The 22,949-nt window shown below is 42.1% G+C and overlaps 2 protein-coding genes across 3 annotated transcripts; both read left to right on the top strand.

Annotated features, from left to right (window-relative positions):
- Window positions 1-1,403: 1,403 nt before the first annotated feature.
- On the top strand, window positions 1,404-10,962 carry si:dkey-6n21.12 (schwannomin-interacting protein 1). Of its 2 annotated transcripts, none has more exons than XM_037112670.1 (8): window positions 1,404-2,378; window positions 3,368-3,627; window positions 5,385-5,509; window positions 7,648-7,771; window positions 7,926-8,051; window positions 8,136-8,253; window positions 8,348-8,484; window positions 8,727-10,962. In XM_037112670.1, the coding sequence occupies exons 2-7, from the start codon at window positions 3,370-3,372 to the stop codon at window positions 8,446-8,448; spliced, it is 852 nt and encodes a 283-aa protein (XP_036968565.1). In that variant the 5' UTR covers window positions 1,404-2,378; window positions 3,368-3,369; the 3' UTR covers window positions 8,449-8,484; window positions 8,727-10,962. The 2 variants fall into 2 exon arrangements, 1 of the variants encoding a protein (XP_036968565.1); XR_005077383.1 differs by having other exon boundaries at window positions 1,406-2,378; window positions 8,348-8,551.
- A 136-nt stretch (window positions 10,963-11,098) lies between these two features.
- Window positions 11,099-21,855, top strand: LOC119027460 (P2Y purinoceptor 3-like). The gene is made up of 2 exons (XM_037112668.1): window positions 11,099-12,560; window positions 16,087-21,855. Exon 2 carries the CDS (start codon window positions 16,259-16,261, stop codon window positions 17,693-17,695), a length of 1,437 nt encoding a protein of 478 aa, XP_036968563.1. The 5' UTR covers window positions 11,099-12,560; window positions 16,087-16,258; the 3' UTR covers window positions 17,696-21,855.
- Window positions 21,856-22,949: the final 1,094 nt, after the last annotated feature.

The raw sequence follows: 22,949 nt of genomic DNA, 5'->3' as shown, positions 1-22,949 counted from the left end.
TAATTTGCGCATTGAAATGTTGGAAGATATGTAACACACATGACCACACTGAGAGACCAACCAAACCATTTTATGTGTTCGTAATAACATCTGCTTTTCCTATTATGACACATCAAAGTGTGTGACGTGGAAAAGAAACTCTCATCATGGTAGTGTCCTTACTCAACCACTAGAGGGCGCTACAGCAACTCAATTCAGCTTCTCATTGGAGGAGTGAAAAAGAAAAATGTAGTGTAAATCTCCCGCCAACAAAACTGGCAGTTTGAATATGAGCTCAAGTTTCAATAAGTTGAATGTGTAAGGTAACTCAGAGCACGTGCCTAAATCTGAAGATTGATCAGTTTGTGGCATGCTGGCGATACATCCACCAAGTCTAACTCAGCGTGTTGCCGGATTAATCGAAGAGAATCGTGCATTTTAATTCTGTGTGAAGGCGACCGAAAGAAATGCCAGGTCCTGTTTCAAGAAAATAGATCACATTTCCACAGTGTGTTCCACAATGAAGACAGACGGGATGAGGGACTGAAGATAAGCAACCAGACCAAGTAATACAAAGACACAAGGTAGCGATCGAAAAGCCAAGACAAAAGTACTAGAATGGAAAAACATGAGGAATAAAGCTGAAAAATAATGCTAGGAACAAAAAAACAGTGAGCCTGCCAAGGGAGGAAGTAAGGGGGGGACACACAGGAGGACACTAGCTCAGGTGGAACACGGGAGAGACACAAGAGACAACGCAAAGATGTGACAAAGACAAGAGGGAGCACAAACACCACACACACACACACACACACACACACACACACACACACACACTAACCAGGGCCTGAGGTGCAGGTGCAGTGATGCGGGGACAGGACAGGTGAGCGAAAGGTAACGGAAAAACACTGGGAGGAGGGGGGGGAAACAGAGCAGGTGTGGACAGCGGGAAAATGACACTATAGGAGGAAATTTAAAAGAAAAAAAAGCGCAAAATACAAAATAAAACAGGGAACCATGAACGCAACATCATGACACCTCTACTGCCAGGCAAAGAGTTTGGGTTCAACATTCGCGCCAAAACATTTTTTTTTTTTTATCAATAACAGGAAAAAACATAAACATAAAAAATTCCGGTCAAAAACAATGGCTGCACATACACCTCAAATGTAAGAAAACAAATCTACTATGGAACATAAACTTACGTAGGGACACTTTTTAAAAAATAAAAATAAAAATAAAAAAAATTGCTTCCAGGTCATTTGAACCCATTGACTCAAAATGAATGCCACAGTGTCTTCTAACACTAGCACTACGGTTTTTACTGGATTTTGGTGGCACTCCTATTTTCCATGAATATTTCAAGTCTAACTCTAAGTCACTGAAAAGAGCAGAAAACGCAGAAACAGACGAGCCTCAGTGATCCCAGTGACAGACAATGCAATGTTTCAGGTTCTGTGTGTCATCGCTGCCTGTCCACCGGCCCACCGACCGTTCGCTCCTGCCACACCACGTTTGAATCTGGCCTGAAAAGACAAGAAAGCGGCTGAAATAAGACACCTCCACCTCCACCTCTTCCACCCCCTCCACCTCCACTGCGTCAACTCCGCACAGCTGAGACGTGGTGTGGCCGGAAGCACGCCGAGAGAGCTGCTGGGTCAAACCGAGTCGTGCTCTCTGTGGTTTAGCAGACTACACCATCATTTCCACGTGAGCAATAAAAGAAATCATCACTTCTTTTTTCCCCCCCTTTTTTCCAAATAGAAAATAGGCAACCAGTCTTAACCGGAATAGCCTGTGTAGATTATTTAACACATGTACATGTAGGATATGGTCTTCCAGCCCAAAAGCACGACTAAATAAAACAAAAAAAATGTTAAAATAATAATAATAATCGCTCGAGGTTCAAGAAATGGCTAGCAAAATTAGCAAACAGCTAGCTAGCATTCTGCATTGAGTTTCCGTTAGCTAGCCGCGCGAGGGCGTTTTATTTTGAAGACGCCGGGCCGGAAGTTTACCGAGGCGACGTTTTCACTTGCCAACTTGTTCCTGTGCGAGAAATTCCTCAAGTTTTTCGTCTTTTGTCTGCGTGTTTGGACCCAAAAGTGAGCGAGTGGACACATGGGCAGGAGAACGGCCGAAAGGATAAAAACAGGAGAAAGGGCCCGGTTGTAAGTAAGAATGTGGACGGAGGCGAGGGAGACTTGAACGGGCTCCCGCGGATGCGTTTTTGCGCTTTCTTTGGAGCTGGCTGAGCAAGAATACTGGGAGTGAACCTCCTGATGGGAAAACAGAGGAGGACGAAGGGGAAGATAACCAGGAGGAGCTGAGGAAGGAGCCGAGATAAGTATGTGGCAAGTCTCACTGCTGTTTCTGTGACGACGAGAGCAAAAGAGCTGGTAAGTATCACACTTTCTGTCCACTAAAGACAGTTTGGGGTGAAACTTTGTCGTCTCTGCGGTCAGACAGTCAAGGCCACACACATTCACAGAGTTTTCAAATAGTGTAGACTTTACAGCCCCCCCGGTATATGTGTGTGTGTGTGTGTGTGTGTGTGTGTGTGTGTGTGTGTTCGTATCATGATGTGATCACATTTTCCCAGGAAAGCTATGACATGTAATACAAGACACTTACTATTGTTCGCCATTCACAACCATATTATTTAGGTTTAATTGAATTTTATTGAATCAAACATTGTTTTTAATGCAGTGGTTTCTGGGTATGTTACACACAGTACATAGGTACTACATATAATAGCTTAGCTTCTAGTGCAACATAATATAAGTTTTGTTTGAGTGCTGGTAACCCTACCTTTTCTAATAAGTGGTATCAATTTCACAAAATGCTCTCAAATTTTTTTCCCAACATTGTTTAAAACACAAGCAGACGCACAAGAACTTTATTTCGATTGAATAATGTATAAAACTGTGTGGTCAACATGAGCACATTAATAATCTGACAGCACGATCGGCTCTCTGTGTTATAAACACCTCTAGGTAAGTACTTAAAGAGTTCTGAGGTTTTTGTTTAAACCTTCATCATATCTTTGATTTGATGAAGATCAACATGCCGTTTGGAAATAATCCCTAGGCCTAATTTGTGCCTTCTTGTGCTTTACAACTGCAGTCGAGACACAGACATTGGTTCTTTGGAGAAAATAAAAATGTATTAGAGGAACCAAGAAGGTTTGTTTGACGACCCTTGCTGCTGCTCTGAATGTATCACCAGATTGTTCAGAGACTTTTGAGCACCTGGATAAGGGCACCAGTGCCACATTTTCATCAGTTACACAAGTGCACCCAAAATTTAGCAGGTCAATTTAGAAATGTATTCAAATATACAGACATGTAAGACCGAAACCTTTATCCTGCTGCTGCCACCCCTGCAGAGATGGAGGGAGAGAAGGAGAGACAGAGGGAGCAGCGGGAGGAGAAAGAGAGTAACGAAGCGGAAGACAACGCGAGGAGCGACGACGACTCCGACCATGAAGAGGAGGAGGACGAAGGCTCCGAGAGCGCAGCGCTCGTGTGGCAGGAACGTTACGGCGAGGACAATCTGGGCCTTCCCATCATGCACTGGGAGGCGCTGAGCCTGCGCATTGCTGAACTTGAGAAGCAAGAAGAGGAGAAAAAAGAGAAGAAGGCAAAGGTGAGTTCATAGTCTGGGAAAGGGGAGTATTATGTGAAGTCTCGGGCTGGGAACACTCAGTTTCTTCTGTGAGGACTGTATTACCAAGAGGAGATATCGTATCTTTTGAAAGATAGACCTAGTGGAAGCATGTGTAAGGCGAATAACTTGGGTCCTGAGATGGAGCCTTGGGGTACTCCACAGGGGATGGGAGCAGGAGAAGAAGATTCAACTTTTGTCAGAAAAACTGAAATAATTTTATGAGACTGCATCAGGATTGGGTTTTTTAATAATAGGATGTACTACTACACGCTTAAAGAAATAGCCATATGCGACTATGTGCTCTATGTAGAATGTCTATGGCTCTCGATCTAATGGCTAGTGCGCTAGTGTGGCTAGGGCATGTCCAAGTGCATTTTGCCTGTTAAACTACAGTTAACCTGGATGCCAAGTGTGGCGCATGGTGCTAAGAAGTGGAATTTAGATTCTGAATAAGTGTGTTTTGGTTGGAACATAATTTAAACCAATCCAAGTGTTGTCTCGTCATGTAAGAGCCAGGTACGCCAGCACAGGCACATATTAAACAATGGTACTCGTCTACATTGACGGAAAGGGATGTGATCCTCTGCTAGCAGACCCTCTGCCGCTGTTTCGCAATCATCTGTCCCATCAACAACTCTGCTTGACATTTGAAAAAATACACTGATATTTAACTGAGGAGGAGGAGGAGCACTGCTGCAGCCCTCTGTGTGTGTGCAGCCCTCAGTCATGAAAAGTATCATCCTGATCAATGTCGAGTGGGATGAGAGGGAGAAATACATCATGAAAATGACAACAGCGAACTAGCAATGACACATAAGATAGAGCCCTATGTCTTTATTATGAGGGAGGGATAGGGATTCAGCCGTGTTGAGAACAGCAGGGTAAGGAGAGCAGAGGAATATGCTTGACATTTCCTGTGACCTGCCCTGTTAATAAAGCCATAAAGGCCTAAAAAAAAAAGATGTCAGTCTTCTCACTATAAATCTCAGCTAATCAAAGCCCCTTTTACATATGAACTCCAGACAATATCCAGAGAATCAGGTCAGAATGTTGTCCACATTTGCTTGTTCACACATGCAGCACACAACAGGAGATTGTCCGTGTCAGACGTGCTCACACATGTAGAAAATACTCTGTATGGTTTGGGTACAGGGCGGTGGCTGGGTAGGGTTCACAGACTTCTCCAAAATGATCACTGTTTTTGCATTTATCAATACTACGTGTATTTGGACACACCAGGAATATCTAAGGAAGAGTGAAAAGTAATATAATAATACCTGCAGCGTCTGCGTCCAGTGGCAGTGCGAACAGGCCATATGAAAGAGCGAGAGATACATTAGAGGGAGGATTTTTTTTTAAACGCCATGTTTGCATGTCTTGCCATCTTTGTTTGAGTAACTGTCACAGCTGATAAACCAGCACTAACATTGAAGATTACATGTCCTCAACACACCCTCTCGCTCGCTTAGAATTCACTCTGGGCAACTGTCTGCTCTGTTCACACATGTGGCTCACACGGACTGGTCTAGGGAGCTGGCAGGGTAAAGTCCGGGGCAAATAATGCAGACATTCGCATTCACACATACAGCTTCTGATATAGTAACTCTGGATAAACTCATTTTGAAGAAGTTAGAGGAGCAGGTAGCAATCACATCTATGAAATATATTTGTATCACTGTCCCAGTCTGCTGTGTGTGTGTGTATAAACCGCATAACACAGGTGGTTTGATTTTCAGAGTGGACTTTTTCTGGACCAGTGCAAAGCTCCAGTGAGCTGGGCAGAGGAGAGAGGGAGGAGAGCGGAGAGCTGGGAGGATGGAGACGACGCCTGCAACAGCCACGTGCTGGCACTCACCTCCCGGTATGCTCAACCACACGCACACACACACACACACACACACACACACACACACACAGCCGTCACTTCTTTAGAGACCGCTTTGACTCATGAGCATGGTGTCATGTGTGATGACATTTGGATTTGGTGTGTATCATCTCTTGGCCAAACACAAATTGTAGGGTTTGGTCATACCATATCACAGTCTAAAGAGAGAGAATGACTGGTTGTTTTACACAGTGTATGCAAAAATTGTGTCTGGTGCTCTTTGGAAAAAAAGGGAGAAAAGGGTGATGAAGAAAATAATAAAAAGACTTGAATGAGAATGTCAACATGCTGCTCAGTTTGCCCTAATTCCCATTGCTTAATGCATGTACACGGGTATAGGCGTAGACAGGAGAGACCATTCCAGAATAATTCTCCTCCAGTTCCCGATACCCTGCAAAGGATAAGCACAATGACGGAAAAAGTATTCTGAAAGGGGAAATTTGCTTGTTATTAGTCTCCCTTAGGGCTCACTCACACTTGGCCCACTTACTCCGTGCTGTGCCAAAGCATGATTGTTCCTCCTCCCCAGTCCCCCCAACCGGCCTGAACTCAGATTGCTCCGTCCTCTACCAGGCCTGAGCACGGTTTACGTCATGACGTAGCACGGTCGCAGCACAACGGAGCAATAACACAGAGAACATGACTTGACTGACTTCTTCATGGCGTATTTTGTGTGGTTTTGGTCCTCTCACATTCCTGGAATTCTTTGATTATGCAAGGCAGCGTTGTACACGATGATGATTATATTTTATGTCCAGGTTTTACGCGCCCATGCATGAGCATCAGCAACCGTGCGAGGGCCAAGGCGGCGTGTTGTGCTTGAGCATGGTACAGAGCGCTCACACTAGTCAATCAAACTGGACTTTGGGGGTCAAATGTGATTTTGCATGGTACGGATGGCCTAGTGTGAGCTCAGTAACATTTGAAATTTACTTCACTTTTACTTAAGTGAAATCTCAAGATCTGCAGCATGTTGTATCAGCTGTGTTTGAGTTCAAGCACAGCCTGGTTTGAGTATAGCGGGTGGGTAAAACGTGACTTGCTGAAGGGTAACGCAATACTGTCATTAGAAATACAGTTGGAAATAACTCCGTTAATAAAGTCTGTGTACATGTTAAGTGATATTAGCTTTTTCTTTTAAAGTCTATGTACGCTTGTTTTAAGAATGTATTTCTAAAACATTTCGTTATTGTACAGACACAAATTAGTCAGGTGGTGAAAACCTCAAAACAGCACTGTCAGCATGTTGTCTCGGCTTGTCTCTACATGATATCGTATTAATAAAGTTAATTTACTCGTAATAAAACATGTTCACCAATGAACAGACAGACTCAAGAGGGTTAAATCAGCCAGGTGTGGCTGTGCTTCGGCTCCAGTCTTGAAGACCAGCTATAAGTTTAGAGAGCTACCAGGTGTCACTGTGATGTGTTCAAATCTAATAACGCTTTCATGCAGCCATCACTACAATTAAGTCACGTCTCGGCCTAAAGCCGCCACTTCACTACAATCACAACTTATTTCTTTGTCAGAGGCAAAACAGCAGCTGGGACCAAACACGTACAGGACTTTATTCATCACATTGTGTACAGGCCTCCAGTAGGGGTGTCGCTATATTGTGATATTCACAATAACCATGCTATTAAAACATGAAATATTAATATTGTGTCAATAATAAACATGTAATATTGATGATTTAACAGACTATCTCCACCTCCCTACACTTGTATTTTGAGGGATTTTTCAAATTTCTATAGATGAGCCGCTCTCATGTGATTAGTTGTTGTTATTTTGTCTGGATCAGCACATCATTGGTTTATGCCCTGGAAACTATCATTTGCATTTTCATATTCTTCTTTAAAAGTAGTGTAAACTCGGAAATAATTTGAATCCCCATAAGTGAATTAACAAGCTGCTCTCAGTTCCCAGAAAACAGTCTGACGCTAGACAGGTGGCAGGGTCCGCCACGTATAAACAAAAGTAAAACAGCATAATGTTGTGTTGCCCTTTAACGTCAGGACATGTGTCTGTAAGTGCAGCTGCAGGGTTTTGGTAAGCTAGCTGTGTTGTTTTGGAGAGCTGATGCCTTCTTCTGAAGTATGTCGTGTATCTTCTAGCCTGCAGACGCAGATGAATCTTCAGCTCTGCTTCATCAACAACAGTGAAAGTGAGGAAGAGGAGGACGAGGAGGAGAAGAAGAAAAAGGGAGAGATCGGCAAGAAGGAAAGCAGCAGCACACGAGTAAGTGCCCCCAACACAAGCCGGGTTAACTCTAAAAGGAAGTTAAGACGAGTATGAGAAATATCTCCGGTGCCACACCCTTGTCTTGTTATTATAATGTACAGTATGTCTTGTCCATGCTCTTCCACACTGTTCTCCATCGCTGCTGATGAAGAGAGGGACTGTGCAGGTCCATAAGAATCCTCAGCCTCCTGCCAAGCCGGAGAAACCAAAATCCAGAGGCTTCAGGAACACTTTGAGGAACCTACGAGACAGACTGAGAACAGACCACAAAACTCTGGTGAGGGTCAACTGTGTAATCCTACCACAGTGTCTTTTACTCCAGAATATAGTTCATCACATCTCTCCTCTCCACCTCTCTCAGACTGCAGCTTGTAGCGATCCTGTCGTGCAGAGAAGACATCTGGAGCGCAGTGATTTACAGAACTTCAGTATTAAGGACCTAAATGCTCTTTCCACTTCTCTAAGCAAGACCATACAAGGTATTATTCAACACTCTTAACTGCGATCCTAATTAGATTGTCAAAATATGTGAAACTGAACTTTTGAACTTCATTTTTCATCTGTCCACGTCAGACCTGAGCACGGAGCTAGTGGGTCGCCTCCAGGTTCGAGACCAGCTGAGGACGGAGCAGGATGCCATGCTGCTGGAGGTGCAGGATCTGACGTCACTGTGAATCTGCCGTTGCTGACTCACCGTCTGAGCTTCACAGGTCGTGTTTCGGGGGGTGGGATCCTATCACACGAATATTTGAAGTGCCACGGCCTTTGAACATTTTTGTGAGTCAGACGGTCCTCCACAAACATCTCAGTCAGTCCCTCCCACTGTTGGTCTGAACAGCCAATCACTGTGAGGAGTGTCCCTCCAGTACTTGGACTTTAAGTACAGTATGTTTTTAATGCCGCTGTCCGTGTTGTATATTTATATGGGAAACTGTCTCCCTGTGTCCACCAGCAGCTGTTTTAAACTGGCATACAACAGAACCAGCGTTGTCACGCAGGCACGGTCCCAAGTGTCAGAGTTGATGGTACCCACTGCAACGCAAATGATCTGGACACAGTGATCAGTGGATGGTGGCTCCAATGGAATATCTTTTGGGAAATGTGCACTTTTGCCTTCTTACCCTTCATCAGATCAGAGGATCTATACATCTCCACCTTGTCCACAGCAAATAAGGGTGTGGGTCACGCTAGAATCAGCTCAGCGCCAAGACTGGAAACAAGGATTTCCACCAATACACTCCATCCTAAAAGCCTAAAGTCAGATGCAAAAAAGTAAAGAATTTGGTCGAATACATTTTGCACATCAAGTCCAAGTCAAAATTGTACAGTTGCAGACTGTTTTGTATTTAATTTTCTTTTTATACATCAGATTAGCATCTCAAAGCTTCAGCAGTTCAGTTGCTATTTGAGTGGTTCGTGAAGGAAAATGTCAGCCAAAACTGAAAATTCAAGTCATTATCTACTCACTCCCATGCTAATGGAAACTTTGGCAAAGTTTCATAGTCGACAAAACATTTTTGGAGCTTCACAGCACAACAGCATTGCAGCCTTCTGTTACACAACTGGAGGCTTGCTTACACAACTGATATTAACCTAGAATGGCTCCATACAGCTAGTTTATCGCAATCCACGTCTGTGGAAGCCTTGATATCCCAGATTGATTTGGAAAGACAGAATTGGCCTCACTGTTTTTTAAGAAAAGAAAAATATTTCAGCCAATCTTAATGAGGCGAGGAGATGGGTTTTTTTGTTTACAGAACCATTCAATCTGGTCGAGTGAAAGAAGATGTTTTCCATCTCGTCACTCAAATTTAGCTGCCAGGATTTGTTGCTGCGGGTTCCTCAGCCAGCGCTGATGACTCGCATCATGCACGAGAACAAGAAGTGTGGAGTGTGGAAATCTGGATAATGAAATTTATGAGGACAGAACAGCTCTGCAATAACTAATAAAGAAAGCATGGAAACACAAATACTGAACTACATTATTTAAATACTTATATGACTTACTCAGCTCAAATAATGTGTTTGAATATCTTCACTCACACCGATCTGTGGTTAACTGTAGATGTCTTGATGGTTGAGAAGATACAGTACATTTTTTTACAGAGTTAGACTAAAATGTTGCCACTGGTTCTAGTTTATATTAAGTATGGCTGTGCAATATATATATATATTATATATATCGTTATCGTGCAACAGGACTGAAAAGTGTCTGAGAAATTGAATATTGTTATAAAGTGATACGACGTCAGTGTTGCATTACAATACGGTGATGCAATTATCTGAACTTACCGGACTGTTCTACTTGTTCTAACACCTGTCTTTACCCGCTTAGATATTATATCCACTTTACTGGTGATATTTTATCATAAATCTTTTTGTGTCAATGTTTTGTGAAAGTACCAATAGTCATCTCTACAATATTGTTGCAGTATTTGAGGTATTTGGTCAAAAATGTTGCGATTTGATGCTTAATCCAAGCATTGATGGGGATGCTTTTGGGGACATTTCAAAATATCGAGATGCATATCGTGTATTGGGATGCAGCCTAAAAAATATCATGATATTATTTTGATAATCCAGTCCTAATGCTAAGGCAAAACAGACCATTAAAATCAGTAGATTGTTCTAGACACTAATACACATCACATGAGTGTTCACGGAAAGGATTTGTCCAGTGTTGATGAAAGTCAGTTTCATTTCAGCCTCTCTGCCTTAAAGGACTATGCAGACTTTTTGACCACTGGTATGCTATAGAGCAATATTTTGTCAGACTTTAGAATTCAGAATTCTGACTTTAATCCCAGATGTAAGTTAAAACTCTTTTTACAGTAGCACTATCTGTTATGAATAGGCCTGCTGATGGTTTCACAGTTCTCCACTGATTGGCGGGTAGTCGCAGTAACGCCAGTGAACCAACACAGGCAAAGAAGATCATGGCTGTAAACAATGAAATTTGCTAATTCTATCAATTGAGCAATCTGTCTTTGTTTTGTACTTTGTTTCAGTTGTAGTTAAGGTCTATGATCTTCCCAGAAAACAGTTCATGCACGTGTTTTTGTTGGTGATCATAATATCTCAACCCAAAGTGTTTGTTTTGTTTGGTTACGTAAGGGGAGATTCAAACAGAAACCAGGACAAACACAAAAGCAATACATAAAGGGAAATTAAACAGTAGAACAAGCTGATGTTAGTTGTCTGTGGTGTTTATATGGTGTCGGTGTGTTTGTATATGTGTCTCTGTGGGTTGGGGTAGTATACAATGTATACAGTGGAGCAGGGGTGGGATTCAGAGAGTCAATGAAACTTGGAGATCGGTGCGCACATCCAGTTCGCTCATCTCAAAGTCTCAGCTATTGAATTGGTTTTCAGGTAAATGTCTAAATATGTGTGGTTACCACAGGCCTAGGATATTTACATGTTTTGTTCGCAGAGACTTATCTACTCATGAATCCGTCTTTACCGGTTGACTTAAGTTGTAAACTATTCTAATGCTATCATAAAATGTGTAGATATGAAAATCTGCATAGTAATTGTGCAGTAAAAAGCATAGCGGTGCCAACGTTTAAGTCATGCGACTGCAGTGTAGTCTGTTTATAGCCTGACATTAGTTAGGGAGTTATTTCTGCTTTGATAATCACACAAGTGGTGTTCATCTGAGTGTCATAAACTGGGGTTTGTCACTGGGATTATTTTCAGTGATACTCCAAAATCCAATCCAGTGATCCTATAGTTTTATCCAAGGGGAAGCAAGGTGCAATGCTAACTTCAGTGTTAGCATGTAAACACAAATCTTCCCTAGGCTGAAACACGAAGCCCCGCCTGCAGGACCGTGCACTGCTGGTCGGACCAATCAGACGATTTCCTTCTTGACGCTTTTGAACGCGTGGACACACCTCAAAGCTTTGACAGAGTTACTCGAGGACCACAGAGACCCGACTGTCATGGACTTTCCTCCACAGCCATCTGACCTCAACCCCATTCAACATTTATGGGGGACACTTGAAGAGTGACAAAGCCAAGCATTCAGTGACACCATAAGAGGCTAACTCCTCAGTATTTGACGAGATGGGAATGTGACTCAGAAATGAACTTTTCTTACAAATAGCACATTAAAAGACCCCTTGGTAGTTTTCTAGAGCTAGAATTGATTTTCTTATTCTTATTCTTCTCATTATTACTATGATTATCATTACTTGGTGTCTAACTGGGGCTCAATGTTAATGTAATGAATCAAGCAAAGGAAGTTATTTAATAGGTACACAAATGAACATTGTGCGTTGGTGGGAGCTTTTCATGTGTCTGTGTTCTCAGAATGACCAGCCTCCATTGCAAACCATACAGCTCAGCTCAGCAGGTGAAAAGAGAAAGCCTCTCTCTCTCTATCTCACACACACACACACACACACACACACACACACAAAGGTGAAGCAGGGAAGAAGAATTGGATGACACACAATGACGGACAGAGGGAGGGACTGAATTACCATAGAAACTGGTCAGACTGTTCAGAGAAGCGATAGAGAAAAGGTGAAAGCTGAAGTGGTTCGAACTATCAAGGTCAGCGGTCACCCAAGCGTCTCCCACGCTGATCACTTTTTACGGCTGATGTTTGCTGGGCTTTTTTTTTTTTTTTTTTTTTAAATAAGCCATATTTTCAGGCTGCTGGCATATAGCTGGACAGCAGCTGAAGCCTTTTTGGATGTGTTTTTGTGTGTTTTCTTTTGGTTATTCTGATGGGCAAAAGAACAGAAGCCATATGGAGTAAAAGTCCTTGCCGGCGCAGGTAAGCTCTTTGTCTAACATCAGATTGCGGTGATGCAGGTATTTATGAGTGTGATGCAGCTCTCTACACAAACACTAAACTCCTAATGCACCTCTCGAGACTCGACAGTGGTTATTTCAGTAGTCCAAAATGTTTGCCCAGGCCATAAACTTTTTTTATTTTTAAACAGTACATTGCATTCGAATCTCGCCCCTGGAAGATTTCTTAATGAGACTGCATATGAATTCAGAGGCAGGTGATACATGGGTTGTTTGACTGTGTATCCTTGGTTATATCAGATACTAGCTGCTCCCGGAGAACAACCGTTTTCATTTAATTTGGCCTCAATCCGGTCCAGAAAAGAATTTGCCTTTTTCTAATTATAGGATATTTAAGAAAATGGTAATTGTGACATTTGATTTGTCAAAACTGGGTGTCTGTATGTCCTTCAAAACTCTTCAGTTCAGTTTCACAAATCCCAGGCCCTAAAAGTCATGGAAATGTCTTGAACTTGAATTAAAGATTTTATCTTACCAAGAATGTTCCATCGAATGTGTTGCTGACTTGGGCTTTTGATCACAACTAGTGCACCTGTTTTGCGGTAGAGAGGCTGTTGTTCAAGAACAAGTATGATCTATATGTAAAAATTCTTACATTAAAAAAAAAAAGTCTTGGGGGGAGGGTGTGTTTGCAGGTAACCACAAATCATGTATGTACACGCTGACATTTTATGATGTAAAGTCAATGTGATTTGCTGTAAGTGTGTTTCCCCCATTCCAGACTGCTGTTTGTCTCTGTTTGGTATCAAAACACATTAGTGAGTTGTATTATCCATCACAGTAAACATCGCGCCTGCCTTCATTTTCGTCATCTGCTGTGCGCTCGCGCCCTCGAAAACTTTTGCAGTTTGCACTGTGCAAATGCGTGTTTTCTTAAACGATATGCATGCGTGAAACCCAGTTTCCCAGACAGATTTCTCCTGAGGGGAGCTAATGCATGTGGCCTACAGATGGAATCGGACATGTAATCTTCTAAACTTCACGCTTGAAAGATATCACTGTGACAGCAAAGCAGTGAGGTGAAAGGAAAGATTAATAGCATAGGTAATTTGTGTTAAGTCAGCCCAAAATTAAGGGTTGTTTCCACAGCTAAACATTTGATTGATTCAGATATATTCATGCCGTAATCTAAACTCTATGTTCTCCATCGCCCATGGCTAGTAGTTAATGAGCTAACAACAAAACCTCGTCTGGCTCCCATTAATTTCTCTAAAGTACAAAAATCTCTCAACAGACTCTGGAAATGATTTTGAAATTCAACTAGAGAGTGCACCAAAGATCCCGCCCATTCAGACCAGTGTGAACCACTCGCGTGGCACATGTGGCAAAAAAAAAAAAAGTTTTCAAGCTGTCCGGCTTCACTTCCTGGTTGTGTGGCCCACTGAATAGACCCAGTAGAGTTTCTCCCACCAGTATTTCCTGTTCCTGCTCAGCCCATAGACTTAAATTGGGATGCGGTCGGATTTCTGGGTCACGGAACAGTTTTAAGAATATAAAACAAAGACTGATCAAAAAATCATAATAGAAAGAGTCATAATTGACCGCATTTGCATTTTAAGTTTTCCTGTCAACTCAGTAATGGTGGTCTATGGGTAAAATGCTGCCCTTAAATCTTTGGCTGCAAGGGTAAAACTGGAAGCAAGGCTGGGTACCGTATCCGTATCCAGGTCTATTATACATTCCTGATCCGCGGTCCCGAGGCTTCTTGTTATTACTTTTTGGCCAACAAAGACAGACAACCGCTACCTGGCGGTATGGGAAGTTATTTCCTCTCACGCACTTGGCCATTGGCTATATCTTTGAGGTGCGTTCAGCAGACTGGTAACCAAAAATCAAGCTACTTTTCAGACTCCGCTGGTTGATTTTCGCCAAACTTAAAATGTGTATTACGCATCAAATATAGTCACAATTTTTTTTTTTTTTGTTAAGGCGCTGAACTTTCAAATAACACCGGTCATTAAAAGGTTAACAATACCTGATGCTAATGACTGTCTTAATGGTTTACTTTATTAATAGGAAGTTATCTTATTAACCATTAACAGGGAAATCACTTACACACCAGGAAGCCGCTCCAAAAATGTTCTTGCTTTTAGTTCTGACACAGAACCTCGGCGCACAGAGCATAAGAACATATTTAGGTCAGGATGTTGACCTTTTTTATCTTATTTGTGTTGTACTGTTAAAATGTCATGCTGCTGGTTGACGCATTACCCCTATTTACTTGAACTCTATAGTTAAGTGGTGGTATAACCTGCAGTCGGGTCTCTTACACAAATACACATAGTGTAACTGGCCTGTGTGCTAATCCTTATATGCAGGGGTACGGCTGATGGTGAGGCTTTTAACCGAGAGCTGAGGTGTTGATTCTAATGATGCTGTATGCGCGACATGCAAGTTTCGTTCTATTTTTAGATTTGTGAAGACGGCAGTGACAAGTTATTGTGAATATAGTCAGTAGAGTGGGGGCAGGACCGGTGTACAGCGCGGAGGGGTGCACGAAGACACCCAGGGGAAGTGTGGTTACTTATTGCAGAGTTAATGGGGTGAGAAGAACTGAATCAGCAGCATACCCTTGTACACAGGAAGGCAAACAAGCACTAAGAATCAGCAGCATACAGCAGGAGGTCAAACAGATTGTGCAAAGGCCCTAGTCAACACTGAAAGGGGAGGGGGAGGTGGGGTTATTGGGAGCACTGCCTCTTTCCACTCCTCCACCTCAATGCGAGCCTAGAAAATAATTGCAGTCCGTAGTATTTGCCGTGTTCACTATCTTAGTTTGGCATTGTTTTATTCTAATGCATTCTAACATTAGCTGAGTAGCTTGGAAGTAACTTTATTTAGATGATGACCAACCAATGCTATTAAAGCCCAGCCAATGTTCGATTTTTGGGACAGATGCCGATATCGATGTTAGAGTGAAAAGAATTCTGATATCGATAAATCAGCCAACATACGCATATGTTTTTTTTTTAAGTGACCCTTGCAACGCGGTGATAAAACACGTCCAACGGTGTAACAGAGGCAGGATATGTGACATTTTAACAGTGAACTTTATATCCAAAATGGCACCTGAGCACAAAGTACAGCACAATCAAAAATATTATCAAATATCAGCAGATAGAACTCTGACGTTCCTTGGAGGAATGATCGTCTTTAACTCAATATGTTCTGCAGTTCATCATAGGAGGAATTTGATTTGGTATGTGGAACCTATCTTTAATAGGTGATCAATAAAATCTTAAAAGCAACTCTAAACGGAACAATGTATGGACTTACTTAAACTTATAAATATTTGTTACAAAAAAAAGAAAGATTAGATTTAAACCAGCTGTATGCAGATTCATCGAAACCAACTGAAAGCAACCACTTGTTACTATTTAGTGCAATGTGTCACTAAAATACTATTGATTGAATTGATGAATAGTATGATCCTAAATAACAACAGATGGATGATTCATTTCTTTGTCTCTTTATCTCTTTATCTCCAGGTGAACATCTGGCACCATCTGGAAATCTACTGTACAGGATTAGGATCGTACAACATGACCATTAGACACTACCAGAACAAGGATGACTGAGAGGAAGCCTGACGGAATCTCAAACGTACAAGCCACAGCCTTTTTCGTCCTCTTCCTCACCTAAAAATATATTCGTCTCACAATGTCATCAAGAGGTGGTGTACCTCCTAACATCAGTGTCTCGGTACTCCAAGACTCCCTAGACTCCTTGTTACCATCTCCTTCCACGACCCCTCCGTCTCCGTCTTGCAGCATAGATGAGTCCTACAAGTACATCTTCCTTCCCATCTGTTACTCTTTCACGTTCATCTTCAGCATTTCCCTTAACTCGATCATCCTCTACCGCTCATTCCGCCAGACCAAGCGCTGGAATGCTTCGCTGATCTACATGGTCAACCTGGCGTCGACGGACTTCATGTACGGCCTGTCGCTGCCGTTCCTTGTGGCTAGTTACATCATGCGTGACCGCTGGGTGTTCGGTGACTTCATGTGCCGCCTGGTCCGTTTCCTCTTCTACTTCAACCTCTACTGCTCCATCTTCTTCCTTACTTGCATCTCTGTCCACAGATACCTCGGTATCTGCCACCCGATGAAAGTCATCACACTGGAGACCAAGAAGGCTGTCAAGTGCACCTGCGTCGTGGTTTGGATTGTGGTGTTTGCCTTGACCTGCCCCATCTTCCGGTTTGCTCAGACTGGTCACGTGACGAGATTGGCGGGGTTTGGCTGCAATGCAAGTACTACTGACGACCAAAGCCATGAGGTGTCATTGATGAATTGTAATGCCAGCTATGGTCACTCAGAGGGGGTCGTTGAGAAGTATCAGAACTGCTGGGACGATGCCATAGATAAGGAGTTTCCTGATTACGTGCCCTATGGCATCATACTCCATTTGCTGGGCTTTTTTGGGCCTTTTTCCATCATAGCTTGGTGTTACTCTCACGTTGTGCTGACTATATTTAGGACTCTACACTCTCAGCCGTCATCACGGAGAGTTCAGAGAGACAAAGGACGCGAAGGGATGGAGAAAAGAGAGAGAAGTAGCCCCGCAATATCTGGACGAAAAAGAAGAGGGAGCAATGGAACGTTGAGGGCATTAGGAAGACAAGAAGGGACTTCCATTTTCCTTGGCGCCCACTCCCCTTATGCCAATCGCAGACGTAAATCTATCAAGACAATCATCACCATCACCCTTTTATTTGCTCTCTGTTTCTTCCCTTTTCATGTCACTAGAACCATCTTCCTTGTGTTGAAGGTCACCAAAGGAGTTCCCTGTCACACTATGACCATGGTGTCCATGTGCTATAAGATCACGAGACCTTTAGCATCATTCAACGCATGGCTCAATGCTCTCCTCTACTTCCTGACGAAAGACAAGGGGGGAGCCAACTGCTGCCAAGCGGTGAACACCACCACCCAATCACACGGTGGACTTCTATTGCCGCTGAGGATGATGGGAAAACAGGGGGATACGGCAGAGGGAGGGATCGAAGACGAAACTGACAATAAGGAGAATAAAGTGTTTCAGAACTGTCCGTCATACATGAACAGAGCAAAAGTCAGATATATAGTTGAATGAATGTTTGCATAAGGAATGAAATAATGAGATTTTAGATGCACTGTAGGTTGTCCTAAACTAAATGTTATATCATATACAAAGTGATCACGGTAGGAAAAGCAATGATTAAAGAAGACCCAAGCAAGAATCATAATATGCTTTTGATTCTAAGTTCATGTACCTACTGCTGTTCTGCTACAAGCCATACCTTGACATTTACCTGGTGGATGAATGCAATCCCAATCTGAGATCGCTGTGTTAGTGTTGTTCCTAGAAATTCCCAATTTATGTTGTGAAAGGGTCTATCCAAACCAAACCATGTTTCACCTACACCAGACAAAGTATTTCAGTTGCCTAAACCTAGCCAAGCAGCAACACGAAACTGAAAAGAAATGTGAAACGCTAAGTCAAATTAGTGTACAAATTGAATAGTATAATAATATGTTTCAAGCAGTATATAAACCCCATTCTCCAGACTGAGAGTGCTGTGCTTGACCCACTCAGCCAAGACCGATTGCCACAACTGTAGTTTTTTTGAAGTAACAGTCCTGGAGCAATCATTGATCCTGATCAAAACCAACAATGCCCCGCCAAGCAATGGCATTATTGGTCAGTTGCAATGATGATCCTGGAACAAAATGAGTCATTAACGATTCTAGAAACAACACCACCACCACAGCGATATCCGATACAATGTAAATGAATATTCAAATGTAACAAACCATTAAGGAGATAATCTGTTTTATTTCAGGAGGTGTGTGTTTATAGTGTGTTATAGATTAAATGTGCTACACTAGGATCACCGATTCCCCTATTCAGGCCAGAGTATGCTTGGAATTGAATTGTTTGTGCGATGTTTCGTCCAACCCGGTCTCAAGGCGAAAGGGTTTCTATGAAAAGCCTGTGGTCATAGAAGATGTTCCTCCATTGTACACAACGTAATTGTGTGGAGGATGAGTAAGTTGAACAGAGTTTGACACAGACATGTAAAACCTCCAGACATTCACACCACACATTGTTGGGGCAGGGGGTTTCAGTCGCCGTTAGACACCGTTACCTTACTTTCGTTACTCAATCCAGCTTAAGGCATCCCATGCTAAATTCACAGACTGCAGGAAAATCCGACTTTATTCCTCAAATCAGAGGTTTAAGACAGACTGTCCGCACGATTATATTGCAAATGATTGGACTGGAATTTTTCGTGTAACTACATACATATGCTTTCCAACAACAGAAGCATGAGAAACTGAAATCCACCACCTTGTCCTCCAAACAATCATGCCGCCAGGTTGCGGAGCAGATGTTTACTTCAGCGTGATTATTCTTAGACTGACGTTCACTGTGTAGTCTTCCATACCGATCGAATAGTAGAAACCTGGATGCTGCTCTGCTGCACTTCAGTCTCTCTGGATCTGACATCGCTGTCGTGCATCGTGCTGCGAGTGTCACAAAAGATGCTTTGAAATATGACATGAGTGGCCAGAGTTTTCAAGACTGAGACGCATCTATAGAAATCAGATTTTAATCGAATTTCAAATTGTCTCCAAAATTTTCCCTGAAATGGATCTGGATAAAATCAGGATATTCAGAAAGATGGATTTGGGCCATCAGTCTGAACAAGGCCTTCATTAGTGCGGTCCGATTTTTCACCCATCTGCTGAGGAAATGTGACTCTGATTACTCTCTCTACTGTTGTGGTGGTGCTACATTCCATAGGTCAGTGTTTAGTGTTTAGTATTCCATTGACAGTGTGCTGGTGCAGTTACTATCTACCTTGAACGAAAATGCCCTCCCATTTATTTGGAGAAACCCAGAGACGGCAAAATAAAATGCAATAAAATACATAATGTACTATACATATCAATCTTCTCTTCCACTAATCTGATACTGGTACCATATGTGGAAAATAAATGCAACTCACTCAACTGAGGATTCACAGTTATATGTGCCATTTTAGTTCAGCCAAACACAATAGTATGACTTGATGAAGATCGTACGGACATATGAAACACACATGCTTCAAAGGAAGTGCATCGTAGATCATGGGACGGCGGTTGAAGCCCCTTTACCCCCCCATCCTCTCCGTCATCAGACTTGGTGGGGTTGCGTCAGACAATTTTTGGTACTTCCAAAAACTGACAAACCAATATTCACGGCCACTTTATACCAGGCATGTGGTTACTTTTTGCTTGAGCAAATGAGTGCAACACTACGAAAGCCTGTAAATAGAAACAGAAAAGAGTCGACTGTTTCTTACCCCCTTTTGGAACAACTTTTGCCTTTCAGAATAGATAATAGCACCATGATAATAAATTATATCTAGGGATGCACGGTATTGGGTTTCTTTTTGCCCCTATCCAATTTGCCCATATTTTACAATGCATTTGGCCAAGAACCGATACCGATGTTTGTGGATTTTCCACTTCCCAAACATGCCACCAAAAGCAATTGCAACTGCAGCTGCAGTGTGAGATCCTCGGCACTCTCATGAATGAAGGACAGCCTTTTTAGTATTCCGTCCCTCCATTGTGCCATGAGGCTCAACATGCTAACAGGGCTAACACTTGACTACAAAATGTCTGTCGTAAAATTCAACCAAACGACACTGGCAACGAGCTTCTCAACATTGTTGCAAATGACTGCTTGCAACTCAGGTGAGGCCACATCAGAAAAATACCTCCGACTGGGGACCGTGTAGCGAGGCGGCTCACGTCATCCTCGCACTGGTGACATGACGTGGAAGTCATGCATTTGATCAAGGAAGCAGCAGTCTATTATTGTATCTGTTTATTACATCGGCGGATATCAGTATGTTGACCGATGTTAGCTAGTTCATTTTAAAGCCAATATCAGCTGATACAGATAACGCGCTGATAATATTGTGCATCCCTAGTTTTATAGCACCATAGTGCATGACAACCAACACCACAGCTTGGACTAACAATTAAACGGAGAAATAATTTTCATGGCTTAAAAATCCCCCCACTGCACTTTTGATTTTGATTTTGTATTTAAACTGATATCCTGTGAATGCAGAGGCAAGGTGCGGTATCCACAGCCTTATGTCTAACTCCTGAGAAAATCTAAATCTGATTCGAAGGTATCGTTTCTTGATTGTTTGCTTGATATAAGAAAGGAAACTCAATCAAGACCTTAAGCATTATCATGTGTAGTTTTACCTTTTATGGCTTCATGTATTTATTTTAATTGTATTTATGGAAACCTGTTTGAATTATACTGTCTGCTCTTATAGAATCAAATTCCTGAATGAATATTCATCGTATTTAGATCAAAATGATCTATTATATAAATCATGATTTTGCTGCGTAGTGTGCAGTGGACCACCTGATTCCGGTTGTACGATCTGTTCCCTGTAACCCCTAAAATATAGGAGAGAGAGAGGGAGGCAGAAAGAGAATTGGGCTGTCAGTCTGTAAACTAATGTCAGTGTACTCTCATGTCCTCTATAGATAGCTAGTGCTAGCACAGTGCTTTCGGACTTATTATGACTTCTACTGTGATTAGGTCAGCTGATAATACAATCAATCAATCAACCAATCAGTCAACCAATCAATCAATCAGTTTGTCTCGCTTTGTTCATTCTTGTTCACAGAAGTCATTCCCTAGCACCTCCCTCCCGATGACATTATGTTTCGTGACTTTGATAAAGAAGGCCAGCTATGATTTTATTTGAATTCATGACCATATGATCACAAACTGAACGCTGCAGGGTCTATCCAAGCTAACATCGGGCCAGCGGATGGACAGGTCACCAGTTAATCTATTTAAGACCATATTGTCAAATATGTTCCTAATTAGATTGGTCCACTGCCAACTCAACATCACAGTTTTTGACAGCCAGGGAATGAGACTCATCAACACCTTTCTTCGGATTCACTTACTGCACCTTTAACTGTTAATCCACACTGGTTTCACTGTTTTATCATGTTGTCATAAACATTGTTACTGTTTTCTTATTACTGTATTACTCTATTATTTCTCTTATTTTGTCTTGATGATCTTTTAATGCAGCTTTCAGTGTAAGTTATTATGCTGATATTGTTTTTTTTGTTGTTGTTGTTGTTGTAAATATGAGACATTTTGGTGTGACGAATGCACTTAAATAAAACATGATTTAAACTGCAATGTTGGACAAATTAAAATTTGACCTGTTGGTGACATCTGAGGGAAGGTCAAAGTCATGAGGAGTCGCCCTTTGAGTGTGTCTGAGAATGTCTGTATGGTCTTAGGAACTGTTCGCTATTTCACAATTCTCTTCTCAGTGTGGATAAGACAGTTTTAGGGTCACTGTGAGTGTGAGGTGAGTCTGTGGAAAATCTCTACCTAACAAGTCATGAGCACTGTGAAGCAAGCTGCACAGTAAACTCCAGGTGTCCAAACTATTCTATTTGGATGTCGTACTCTCTGTCTAAGGCCATCAGTTTGCCAAGTGCCGTAAAACAACAAGAGAGAACTTGCTTTGTAGCTCTGCAAACTGGGTTTTAAACTTGCGCACAAGAGCAGATAGAGAGTTTACGAGTGAAACTCAACTGTCTGTGCTGTTGTGTGCAGGGTTACAGGGTAGGGTAGGGCAGAGTACATCTTTGCCTCTGATCTGCAGGTCATGCTTTTGCTAAAGTAAGTTAGAATGCCGGTACTACAATGAGTATTCACATTGACAAATGAAAAGAAAATGTTTTAAACTGGTGCACAAGACCAAATTGAGTGAATACACAGGGGAAATTACATAACACTCCCTCATGTTTTCGGTCATTCAAGCTGCTAGTCCGATTGACGGCTTGCGTGATGGAACGCTGCAACATGACATTGGGTTGCGTTTAGACAACGATTGAACCTGTTTAAATTTTTTGGTCGCCGATTTATTTTCTTTTGGCGCTCCCTGTGGTCCACGGCAGCCCTCACGCATTTCCCTCATTAAAATGAATTGGTTTCTGTTGTCTATCCCTTTGCAATTAAAGCAAATGAAGTGAAAGAATACAAATGAAGCAGATTTATATACAGTTTACATCACTAAACCACTCAACCACCCTTGATACTTCAAACCATAATTTGTATCATACTATACAATTGGGGCAGTTTTACAAACCACAGGTAGAAAATTATCCGCTGACAAAATAATCTACCAGGACTGCTCACTATGCATCTATGTTATTATTATGACACTGGAAACAATTACATCATTGTTGAATTCTATATTAGTAACTGTTTCCTTTTGTAATCTTGGCACCATCTGGTGGCAGTATCAAAATAAGTC

The sequence above is a fragment of the Acanthopagrus latus genome, chromosome 10 (assembly GCF_904848185.1).
Source record: "Acanthopagrus latus isolate v.2019 chromosome 10, fAcaLat1.1, whole genome shotgun sequence".
NCBI lineage: Eukaryota > Metazoa > Chordata > Actinopteri > Spariformes > Sparidae > Acanthopagrus > Acanthopagrus latus.
The sequence above is the reverse complement of the archived record's forward strand: the minus strand, read 5'-3'. Positions and strand labels throughout refer to the sequence as shown.

Bases quoted from the DNA above. Each gene is read 5' to 3' on its own strand.
- si:dkey-6n21.12 (XM_037112670.1), top strand. From the start codon at position 3,370: ATGGAGGGAGAGAAGGAGAGACAGAGGGAGCAGCGGGAGGAGAAAGAG. The intron at 5,510-7,647 runs GTATGCTCAACC...TGTATCTTCTAG, and splicing joins GTGCTGGCACTCACCTCCCG to CCTGCAGACGCAGATGAATC. The intron at 8,254-8,347 runs GTATTATTCAAC...TGTCCACGTCAG, and splicing joins TCTAAGCAAGACCATACAAG to ACCTGAGCACGGAGCTAGTG.
- LOC119027460 (XM_037112668.1), top strand. From the start codon at position 16,259: ATGTCATCAAGAGGTGGTGTACCTCCTAACATCAGTGTCTCGGTACTC.